At 45.1% G+C, this 12,694-nt stretch overlaps 1 protein-coding gene across 1 annotated transcript in view; it reads right to left on the reverse strand.

The window, feature by feature from the left end:
• Positions 1 to 12,694, reverse strand: part of CNIH1 (cornichon family member 1) — a 122,979-nt gene that overhangs the window by 45,982 nt on the left and 64,303 nt on the right. The window contains exon 3 of the mRNA XM_086937434.1: positions 7,691 to 7,803. Coding sequence (XP_086793560.1) covers positions 7,691 to 7,803 — 113 coding nt within the window. The remainder of the gene's footprint in view (positions 1 to 7,690; positions 7,804 to 12,694) is intronic.

The following is a 12,694-nucleotide window of genomic DNA, read 5'->3' on the forward strand; positions in this document are numbered from 1 at the left end:
ATCCTGTTAAGTCTGGGTACGTTTTTCAGATAACGAAGGGGTTGTGGAATTATATATAATATTCCACAATGCCTTTGTTATCTGAAAAATTTACCCGGACACAACACGATTGCTGGTGCAAAAAAGTGAAATTATATATATATATATATATATATATATATATATATATATATATATATATATATATATATATATATATCAGTCCAAACTTTCATTCAAAAGATGGCGCTGACTCCATGAATATTCTCCAAAGTAAGATTCCTTTATTCCAAATGAAACAACACAGACGCGTTTCGACGGTATTCACCGCCTTGCTCACTACTGGGTAGCACTGTGTCCTTATGCTTAAAAACTTTGATAGAAAAGCAGACATTTGAGGTGAGCAAATTTAGAGAGTGTCGCTGGTGTTGAGGGTGCTCTATACAGGAGCTGCCTTCCACCTAAACTTGGGAACTACCCAGAGTTCTCTCCTTTTTTGCATAATTTATGCGTCACTATGCCTGCAAGGGTATTGTTTTGACTTATACTGGGTGCTCCCTAGTGTCTGGACAAAGCTAAACCTCTCTGAAGAGCTGTAATGACAGCAAAACACGTGTCAGGGGTTGCTTTTACTTATTTCAGGTAGGCTTGGATGGTATTTTACCAATCCAAAGCTGTACTATTGTGCCTGGAGTGGTAAATGGCTTTTGTCATTTTACAGCTCAGAGTCAATAGCAGTGTGCTAATCCTATGCTTAAAAACTTTGCTGTACAAATGGCAAAAGGCTTTGTCCATTTTTATCTCGCCGTGGATAGCACTGTGCTAATCCTATGCTTAAAAACTTTGATAGAAAAGCAGACATTTGAGGAGAGCAAATTTAGAGTGTCGCTGGTGTTGAGGGTGCTCTATACAGGAGCTGCCTTCCACCTAAACTTGGGAACTACCCAGAGTTCTCTCCTTTTTTGCATAATTTATGCGTCACTCTATGCCTGCAAGGGTATTGTTTATATACATAAACAGACATACATACACGTACACACACACACACCACAACTCCCCCACACTCTCCACTTGTGTCCTGAAGTAATGCAAGCCAATCTGGAGTAGGCTATGCATACAGGTCATTGTTCTGATGACATGCCTTGCCCCAAACTGAATGTTAGATATCCAACATGGATACTGCAATATGTTACGAAATGCTGTGTTTCTAACTAGAGTATCTTTCACTCTTATGAATTGGAATAATTTTCCCGCATTGCGATTTTATAGGACTGTAGTCCTATATAAAGTTGATAGTTGGATCATTATGAGATGCATATCATGGTTCAGAAAGGTAAATCTCCTATATAAGGAGCTTCATGAATAGCGGTGATTGTAATAACACTTCAATGACGCTGTGGGGCAAGGATCATCATCGAGACAATTACATGCATGCATAGCATTACAGAATTTGTAATATTATTAGATCAATTTTATTGGCCCTCTGAGACAATGTGAGGAGTGTTGCATAAGCCTTTTTTCTATGTCTATTGCAGGCATTATTCAAGCGAATTTCGTTTATAGAATATTATGAATACAAAGTCATCCCTGGTTGATAATTAATTCAGTATTTTTTTTAAATAATTGAAGGTGTTTCCAAAATCTTTATTGACGAAAAGTGACTGGTACAATTAATTATGCAATCCACATCATTACATACGTGGGTTTTTTGGGCTGTTTTTTTTACAGTTGTTATGTTATGTTAATATAACTTCTAAGTGTGACTGTTACCCTAAGGTGTCCTGGCGCTGAGCACTTGCCTAAATGGTTACTGTTGAGTGAGTGGCTATAACGTAAATAACCAGGTTTTCAGCTCTTTCCAGAAGGAGAGGAGATCGGCTGCATTTCCAAGCTTTTGCGGCACATGTAGTGAAGCTCCTGCAACCCCACCTAGCTTTTTTTTTATAGAGGGAACAGTCACTTGATTTGCTGTTACAGAGCGCAAGGTTCTACTGGGAACATACCACTGAAGCCATGTGTTAAATAGTCAGGGCCTACTCCCTTTAGAGCTTTGTAAAGCGTACATTGGGCTTTAAATTGCGTACAATGGTTAACTGAGAACCAATGAAGAAGTCTTAGTTCCTTCTTGACCGAGAGAAACCTAGGTGTACCAGTCAATAGACTGGCCGCTGCATTTTGCACGATTTGGAGTCTGTTCATATAGCTCTTTTGGATGTTCAAGTAGAGACTGTTACAGTTATCCAGCCGTGACATAATGAGTGGTGTGACCGAAGTCCTAAAGCTGTCTTCCGGAAGAAGTAATTTTATTTTCCTCAGGATTCTGTGGAGAAAGAAACATGTAGAGACAACTCCACTTATCTGATCACCGAAAGTGAGACTGCTATCCACAATGACACCCAAAATCTTCACTTCCTTAGTTGGTTCTGGGAGAATTCCCAATTTTTCCGGCCACCAGTCAGGCAACCAGAGGTTCAAATTATTGCCAAATATAATAACCTCTGTTTTTCCAGAGTTAAGTTTCAGGCAGTTAAAGGACATCCACCACGAGATGGCTTTCATACAGCTATGACATCTTGATCCTGTTTAAGCTTCTTGGCCACGCTCGAGGGACAGCACTATTTGCGTGTCATCTACATAAGATGTCAATTGGAACCCGAATGATCTTATCAGGGCCGTCAGTGGGGACACGTACACATTAAATAGTGTAGGACTAAGGGAGGACCCCTGTGGTACCCCACAAGAAGGGGAGAAAGTCTTTGACCTTTCTTTATCCAAATCTACCATATGAGATCTGTCGGTAAGAAAGGATTTCAAGAGGTTCCAGGCCGTGCCTTGTACCGTGCCTTGTACCCCACCATCAGATAGACAGTCCATCAAAACCTTAAGATGAACCGTATCGAAGGCTGCTGAGAGATACAACATGATCAATATTGCAGCACCTCCCTGGTCCAAAGCCTCTCTTACCTCCTCTGTGATTTAATCAAGGCCAGCTCTGTGCTGTGTTCAGCTCTAAAGCCATATTGTGTTGGATCCAGTATATTGTTAAGCTGAAGGAATAAGCTAAATAGGTCTGTAACTATTCAGATCCCTAGGATCGAGATTTGATTTTTTAAGCAGAGGTAGTATAGATGCCACTTTCCATTTTTGGGGAAACTGACCTGAGTTGAGGATAGTGTTAAACAAGGGGGTAAGGGCTGTCGCAATAATCTCAGGGATTTGTTTAATCACGGACGCAGGACAAGGATCCAGAGGGGATCCTACCGGATCGACATCAAAAGTTACATCAAATCCTGTGTCTCTAATGGTGTGAAGCTATCTAGTATCGATGTTATTTTGGATCCAATTGGCCTCGCCCTGGCTGATGAGTCAATATTCTCTTTCTGTGTAGGTGAAAATGAGGAAAAGATGGCTTCCACCTTTTACTGAAAAAAAGAGGCAAGTTTATTCGGGACTGCTCTGTATTTTAGGTGTATTGGGGGCAGTGAGTTTGATTAGTGTTTTGAAAAGTTCTTTAGAGGAGGATTTTCCCTGATTATTCTGCTCCGCAAAAAACATCCTTTTGGTGTCAAAGAGTAATTTTTTATAAAGAGCGAGACTTTATTTATACGCCTCCTTATCGATCTTATTGTAGCCTCTTCTCCATGCTCGCTCTAGCAGTTTACAGGCGGTTTTCAGGCGTGTTTTTGCTTTTTTAAATCCTCTGAATACCATGGGGCCGCTGGATGGACCTGCTTAGGAGTCCACAATTTTGTCGGAGCAAGTTTGCTACATGCAGCATCTACCCATCCAGTGTAGGCAGCAGAAGCATCGTCAAATTACGAGGGAAGATTCTGGGCTGTTGCTATAAGTAAGTTTCCTAGTTCTATGCTATTGATGTCTTTCCAGGTCCTTATAGCTAACTTTTCCTTGGGCTCTGGTTTGCATTGAAGATAGGTTAGCACTGATAGTTCAAACAGAATGGCAGAGTGATGTCCAAGGAAGGGGCAGCACCTCCGTGTGAGTCAGACTGGGGTATTGGAATAAATCCGGTCTATAGTATGTCCTGCTATATGTGTAGGCCCCTCTAACAGCTGCTTAAGGTCCCCACCACCCATCACTTGTTGCAACCTCGCAGTACCCGGTCATTGTAATCCTGAAGATGAAAATTAAAATCCCCCATAACTGTAAAAGAGTTGGAGCATAGTCCCTCCTCTAGGAGCGACCCAATGGACTCTACAAAAACACCACTGGGACCCGGGGGCGGTAAAGAAGTATCCCCTTGAAAGTATCATTGCAGGAATACATACGCTAAGCGACAGTGCTTCACAGGCCAGATTAGAGGCTGTGCGAAAAGAAGGCTCCAGGGTGTTGTGGTATATGACCGCCAGTCCTCCACCCCTTCCATTAGGTCTACCTTGCATATAGCAGAGAAAGCCTGAGGGTGTGGCTTTAACTAAGTTGGGTCCTGAGGCTTTATCTGATCAGGTCTCAGTTATGAAGGCCAGCTAAATATGTTCCTCCGCAAACAATGCACATTCTGTGCTGTACTTTATCAACGATCTTGCATTTAGGAGTAAATATTTAAGGGGGGCAAGGACCCCTGTTGTCCCCAACGGACTCCGTAGTCTAGTGATGTAAGAATTTGGTAGCGGTTGATAAAATGAATGATGCAGTACTTTGCAGTTACTGGCTGCACTCTAGAGAATAAAGTTGTGTATCCAAAGCTCCGTGTGCGGTGTAATTCATTTAGATGTTACCAGGCTGGGAAGGACACTACAACTGACAACATAAGGGATTGGTACGGGGGAGGCGTAACTAGCAAGGCCAAAATGGCGAATCCGCTCTAAAAATGGGCTCCGCGCACCTACCCAACGATCCACCAATAATACAGGCCAAAATTAGCCATCTACCGCTTTAACCTGCCCCATCTGCCCCCCATCACTATCACCTAGTGATCAACACTGCCACTGAGCCACATCGGAGGCTGTGCGTTGTCGCACCTCTTTTTTTTTTTGGCTATGGAACCACTAGCGGCCACTATCTGGCCTGGGGAAGCAGAATGGAGACTACTGCTTGGTGATGCAATACACGCAATTTCGCTTAATGCGGATGATCTATTACTATAGGTCAGAGATGTTGGGGCTTCCCGAGATACCATTGACAACACACTTGCAGCTTATACCCCTTTAACCCATCCACCGCAGACCCAGGGCTATCTATACCCGGTCAGCAAATCCGCTGGCAGCCAGCTGGTGTCCGTTACCTTGGTATCAGGCTATACCATCAATCTGATGACCTACTGGACGGCAATGTCACACGCGCAACATCCGCCACATGGATCACAAATGTCATTTTGGTGCACCCTACCACTAATGGTAATGGGCCGCATCGCCCTTCTGAAAATGGTGGCGTTACCCAAGTTGTTATATTTCTTCATGAATTTACAGATATATATCCACCCCCCAATGTTCCTTTTGAGAGCATGATGCACAAGATCTATTGGAATGGCTCTCGCTGCTGGGTCGCACTATCCAAATTGTGCCTCCCAGTGGATCAGGGAGGACTTGCGAGGCCCCATATAGAACACTACTAACTAGCAGCACAGCTCCAGTAGATCGCCAGATGGATGAGTGGGCAACACACGCCGGACAAGGCCACGCAGCATCAGGCCTGGCCAAGTTCATCTAGTCTGCAACTATTCTATCCAGGAAGCTGGGACTAGACCCCAAAGTAGCTAATGCTGGCAGTGGCCCATGTATGCTTTAAACATATGTAAATGTAGTTGTACTTGTAAAGCGCATGGCTGCCTCAGCAATGAGGCGTACCGGCGCTGCACTCATACCGCTGTGGAACCCTTCCTGGCTTTCCTGTGAGATGTCCACTCCTGGGCACCCCTAAGGTGAAGCCAGGCATCCAAGCGCTGCTGGGGCCGTTGGAGATTAAGCAAGCTATTGCCCAGAGTCACAGAGTGGGACCCATGATTAGACAAGGGCCCGAGGCGAGAATTATCAGATCCGGAGAAATTGAGCCTAAGACCTGCCGAGGCGGGAATTGAACCCTGGTCCCGGGCCAGACCTCTGCATCAGGGTCTGCCGCTCTAACCATTGAGCCACACTTCTCCACACACGCCTTATCCCTCACCAAAGACTGCATCCAATTTGTGCCTGCGCTCCCCCTGCTGGGAGCACAGAGAGGGCAAAACTACAGCACGAGTGAAGACCTCCCCACATGGCAAACAACGGGGTTACAAACATTGGGCGAACTTCACAGGGACGGCCAGTTGATTCCTTTCCAGACGCCAGTGTCGGGTGAAGGACTCCCTCAAGGGCAGTTCCTGCTCCATGGTTCCCTAATAGTGGAGTAGAGTGAATACTGGGGCAACTTGTCGTAGGAACCGGCAATACACCACACCATACAATACATTCACATCATGGGCACAGGGAGGCGGCAAATAAATTGTTCGCCGACTTACTACGCATGCACACAGCGCACCGGTATCTCTCACTTAGAAATCACTGGGATACAGACCTAGAAAATCCCTGTACTGACAAAGCCTGAGAAGCAATTCTACAGGGATCAGTTGGCATACCCAGAAACGCACGGTTCCGTCTCATACAACTTTACATAATCCATAGGGCTCACCTTACACCAGAGAACATCAATAGATACTTTCACTGCATGGAGGGCTGGTGTCCCTTTTGTCATCTAGTGAATGCAAACCTGATACATATGCTATGGGGCTGGCCTTATTGGAACACTGTCACCACCAAACTCACACTACTGTACTGAGCACATATAATGAACACGTGGGAGATCTGCATCCTGGGCCCGTACTACAGATCCAAACAAACCACAGATCCAAACAAAGCGCGGTCACGCTTTATCGATCTAGGCCGGATTACTGGGCTATGGAAACAGGCTGAACGCCCCCCTTGGGAAGCATGGCACCGCTCTTTTCTTAACTGGGCACAAGCTGCAAGCGTGGCACTGAAACAGGAAGACGCACTGGGTCTGCGCCAGACCCCGCTGGCAACAGCTTGGGACGTCATGCTCAGTGACTTACAAAAACCCTCCCAGACGCCCCGTTCCCCTGCATCGCACATGCAATCTCAACCTAGTAATCACTAATACTCCTAAAGGGAAGGCCCTCCCACACCACCACTGCACTTCTACTCTTATTACGCAACAAAGCGCGCACTTCCTGACCGGGTGAGGGGCTGACAACCAGAGCTCTAGAAGCAAGCACAGTTGCACAGTGAATAGCTTGGGCCAGAACTCGATACATTTGGAGATTTCATGACCCCAATTAACACCCCCAATCCCTTCCTCATGCACATCTGAGTCAATCTGAGGCCATTAGGATAAACAACTCTGCCCCGTCACTGCAGGGCTTCACTCAGCCCCCACTTGCAATACAACGGCTGTAGCCTTCCCACATAGTAGACGGGTAGTAATACAATTTGCACTCCTGATTTTTTGTTGCCTCAACCCTATAATTCATGTTCTAAACTTGATCCATGACTGCATATGCATTACCTCTTTGTAACCTAAAAAAATGCGAAGTCAACAAAAAAATAAAGATCCCAATTTGAATTTTACAATCTAACAAAATGCATCCAGCATCTTTCCTCCTCACAAACCCCAAATATGCTTTTTCTTCAGAAGCTCGAAGCATCGTAAATCACAGGCCAATTAACAATTTGGTTCACACAGCCTTAGAGTAAAATATTACCTCCAAATATGGTATGCCAATAGGGGCATATTAAGTCCCAAGGTAAGCCACTCCGCAGCACAGAGAAACATGACACAAAAGAAGGCATGGATGAGGTACTCGGGAAGAACAAGCTGCAAAACAAAAGGCCAGATTAATTTGAGAAGCAATTTCTTTGATATGCTGAATGTTTGCTTTATAATGACAATGTGCCCGTTGACACGTGCAAACATACGAACATTTAAATAACATGAAAACAGCACTTGGTTTAACACGAATTAACAATGCAAATAGCTTTTCCCCCTTTGTAGTTAAAAATATACGGATATCAAAGCAAAATAGGGTGGATATGGTAAATACTAGGGAAGTGTAAGCATATGATGCCAGTCTTAACTACACCAGGCATTTCACCACTGTAGGCCATATTATCAACTGCTATCTCTGGTTCTCGTAGTAAATTGGGACCACCCGTCTCTGAACCAGTCACACTCAAGCTGCAGGGTTTAGCAGTGTGTGAAAGTGGTCATAGCCGCCGACTTCTGAAGCACCATTTCTCATTCTCCAAGCGACAATGATTCAGTTGAATCCCAACTGCCTGGAGTTCAAATCATGGTGGCAGACGCCTTCCCCGCATGAATCCTTTACTCTCAATCAGTATCAGACAAATCAAATCCAACCACAGGTGGAGCACCCTTCGGCAGCTCCTGCATGGCCACCAATCAAAACTGCAGTCACTGTGCTGCCCAATAGTCACAAACCGGGCAGTGCTAGGCAGTTACTTGGGTGCTGTCAGCATTACTGTGATGTGAATTGGGTGTTTGATGTGAGCATTCACAATGGTTGTGTCTGTTGTTGCGTTGACTATTTGGTATAAATAGGGTGTAGTAACGTTTAAGTGTGTTTGTAAGTTTCTCTCCGGCATTTGAGTTTCAGATTTAAAGTGTTTATTTTCCCTCGGACTTGAACGAAGGTGCAGGTTCGCGCAATCACTGTGTGTGGAGTAAACTCAAACCAGTCTTCACGACCAGCAACCTCATTTCTTACTTCTTGCAGACACTTTCCAATAAAACCACCTTTGTAGAAGTCTTTACTTTCTCAGCTGTTATAAAAGATAACCGGGCCACGAATCTTGTTGAGAAAGTGGAACCGTTGGAGAACCTTCATTTATTTTTTATTTTCAGAATTTTGTATAGCGCGAACAAGATCCTTGCAGATATCAGAGCGCTTTACATACATATAAAAGGAAAACGCATTACAGAAATCATAATACATATGAGCGGCAAACGTAAAAAAAGAAAACTTGTTAAAGCTATTTGTGCATGGAGCGTGCAATGTCAGGTAGTCGAGAATGGTTGTGTGGTCAATTGCAGCACTGAGATACAAGGGGGAGACAAATAGGCAAACAGTAAATGCGTAGTTAATGTTCAAGTGAATTTAGCCATGAGGATAATTTTGACTTCTTTTTTGAAGGAGGCAGTGGATGAGATGAGTCGTTTCTGGCGGGAGGGCCATCCCTGAGAAGGAACGCTTGTAAGTTTTTTTCTTGTGGAATCTTTGTGGTTTCAAAAGGAGAGTTTCTGTGCTTCTTGTGGATCCTGAGCCTCCTGAGTTTGTCAGTTTCTGAGCAATGTAGCTGGGCATGCTGTGATGTAAGGCTGTGAGTAATGCATGCGATTTTCAGGTGTATTCTGGCTTCGAGCGGTAGCCAATTCAGAGATTTTAAGTCTGGAGAGATGTGTGAATGTTTTTTTGATCCAGTTATGAGCCTTGCTGCCACATTGATGGAGGCTCTTAATGCTGCGGTTGTTGAAAGTGGGAGACCGCAGAGGGCAGTACTACCATAGTCAGAGGTATAACTAGCGCTTGAACTGCAGTTCAAAAGTCTTTGGCTGGGAGGAAGGGTTTAAACTTTCTCAAGATATTGATTTGGAAATTAGCACCCTTGGGTGCATTGCTAATATGTCGTTGCATATTGAGATTGGAGTCGAGGGTGATACCTAGAGATTTAGCGGAGTCTACAATGATAGGTTGGACGTTGAATGCAGTGAGGTGCTTCAGCCAGTCCTGAGCGATGAGGATTTTGGAGGGGGTGCTATTAGGAGGTATTCTGATTTTAGAGCATTGTGAAAACAAACACTCACAAGCTAGTCATACATACATCCTGTCACAAACCCTTTATAAAAGCAAAAGAGAACGCAGCCCTAATCCTGGCCAGACCAGTTGCTGCTCAGTCCAAGTTTTAAATGCTTGGCACTCCTCCTGCCACTCTTCCACACCTTGATGAAATAGTAGCCGCAAAGATCACATTCATTTTGGTCAATCAAACAGCTGACCAAAGTGGTTTTACACAGCAAGAATAACTTAGTGGTGTCACTACAGAACAGACTGATACTGTGGAGTAACTTCTCATCTCCCTCCCCACACGTATACCAATGACTGGCCTGACTACACACCTAGAGAGAAAGTGAAATTTTGTTTCAAATCGACCAAGAAATGTTTTAACCTCGAACTTGCTACTTTGAATTGAGTTAGCCACAGTACTGAATTAAAGCGGTACAACACCTTGATGCTCGCATTGTTTCCTGATTATCCAACAAAAGTCTGGTTGGCACACAAGATGCTGCAGTTGGCTGGTTACCCAAACTAGGACAGCATGTGGGGGAGAATTTGGGAGCAAGAGAGGAATTCAATCCCACCTTCTGAGAGCTTATGCCAGTCACGAGAACAAGAATGATAGGGGTTGCCATCACTCCCTGGAAAGAAGAGGAGACAGCTCCATTGACTCAGTGAAGCTGTTCCATGTCAAACCAATACATTATCAGAAGTACTGTAGGCTGTGCAACCAAAAAGTGTCTTGGTCGCTTATGGTGGCATTTCAATGATCAAGGACCTAGGCCTGATCCATTAATTAGGTCTCGCCTACGCAGCGCGCAGGCGCTGCTTAGGAGGGACCTTTTGAAATCCTCCGGGCTTTTGTGGAAACTCCTGCATGTTCTGCACTGTTTCCAATGGGCCCTCGTGCATGTGCAGCACGTGCCTAGTGGGAGCCTGCGGTGGCGCCATCTGTTAGCAATTATCGCGGTCGCTCCTGTAAGGTAAACACTGTAGATGCTTGCGGGCCGCGCTAGTCTTGCAGCGCTTCTTTTTTTTGTTGTGGTATGTTTGTATGGTCTCAAAAAGCTACTATCCAACTGCAAGATCAAAATAGAAGCAGTGCCTAAAAACCTACACGGATAAATATGGTGCTTTGCCCTTTATTCATTCATCCACAAAACTACACTTCACAAATCTGAATTTAAGGTTTCTCATTCTTTGCCCATGTCTAAAATTACTTAAATTGGCTCTGCTGCACAGGTTTGGAATCCAGGCACAAAGGTAACAAACTTACACAAGCGACCCCCAAATCCGTTTCCTATTAGACGAAGCAGACAGCTCAACGCAAGCAAAGTCTGAGTTGGTCATAATCTCCTTTGAAGTTAGTGTCCCTGAGCAGATGTACAACAAGCTCTTACTGACAGCATTTAAATGGTCGTTTATTACTGAGGCCTTAAACATTTTCCAAACCAAAAGCAGAAAGAAAAAAAACAACAAAAAAAACGGCAAGAGCATTTGCTCCGGCCTCCTTGGCCCTCGCGCTGCTCCGGGCCCTCAATAACATTTGTGAATGTCACGGAAGAGTTATGCCAGCATGCGCTCCTAGTCTCGGTTTCGCTCCAGTACGCGGGCTGTGTTCGTTTATTTTGCTTAGGTCTTTCTTGGAGATACAAAAGGGGATGATGGATGGAGCGTTTGAGCAAATCAAACACTCACCCACCTCAACTGATCTGGGTTTAATACATCACCATTCTTTAGCTCACTCCGCCACCCCAGTTCAGCCATATGCAAATCAGTCTGACTCTGTGCCTCATGGGAACAGTCTAGCCCGAACTGCCAAGCCATGTCTTCCCTGGACCGGAAACAAGCATCCTGGGACTGGTTTCGGATTCATAATCCTCATCAGCCAGGCAGAAGAACGGTGATGGATTAAACCCAGATATTTTGACTGGGTGTGAGTGTTTGATTGATTCAGATTCTCCGTCCATCACCACCCCCTTTCGTACCGCTTTTGGCCGCCATAAGTGTGGCAGGGTATGCTCAGACGTGAGTCCCTTGCTCACTTTGCCACTAGATTCAAGCAAGCCGGGCTGAAGACGGCTGGAATGCCAGAAACCGGTCCTCGGAAGCTTGTTTCCGGTCCAGGGAAGACATGGCTTGGCAGTTCGGGCTGGACTGTTCCCATGAGACACAGAGTCAGACTGATTTGCATATAGCCATGTCTGAACTGGGGTGGCAGAGTGGGCTAAAGAACGGTGATGGATTAAACCCAGATCTTTTGACTGGGTGTGAGTGTTTGATTGGTTCAGAAGCTCCGTCCATCACCACCCCCTTTTGTACCGTAGGTCTTTCTTGGAAGCGCGGCTGATGATGTTAGCAGCAAAACGCCATAATTGCCCCATATTAAATCAAGGAAGTGATAAGTTTTTTCAAAACCGCTGCGAAAGACCGGGGGTAGACAGTGGAGTTCTTTGGAATGCGGCGGATTCCTCGAGCCCGCAGGGTAGGCTGGGATAAAGCACAGAAGAGCCTCCCCCTTCCACCCCCCACTTCCCAAACACCCTTCCGAGCACTGACAGGGTGGAGGCAGCAAACGAGTTGAGCAGCTAAGGGGCGCCCGCCAGGTGCCAGCATGAGAAGATACAGTTATTTCTGAGGAATAGCGGCGCAGGCGGGAAACTGCCACGCTGATGTCATTCCACCAGTGCCCACCATGCCAAGGTAGAGACAAGCATTTGGAATGCAATAGGTCTCGCGTTTACAGGAATTTGAGCTATTGGCATTGTTAATGTCAATGCCTTTTATTTACGTTTAGGTTTTCAAAACAAACAAAAGGCATTGTCATTTACAATGTCAATACCTTAAACTTGTACAAATGCGAGACCTACTGCATTGCAAATGCTGGGTATATAAAGCCAAGGCAAAGATAGT

The sequence above is a fragment of the Lissotriton vulgaris genome, chromosome 9 (genome assembly GCF_964263255.1).
Source record: "Lissotriton vulgaris chromosome 9, aLisVul1.2, whole genome shotgun sequence".
Classification (NCBI taxonomy): Eukaryota; Metazoa; Chordata; class Amphibia; order Caudata; family Salamandridae; genus Lissotriton; species Lissotriton vulgaris.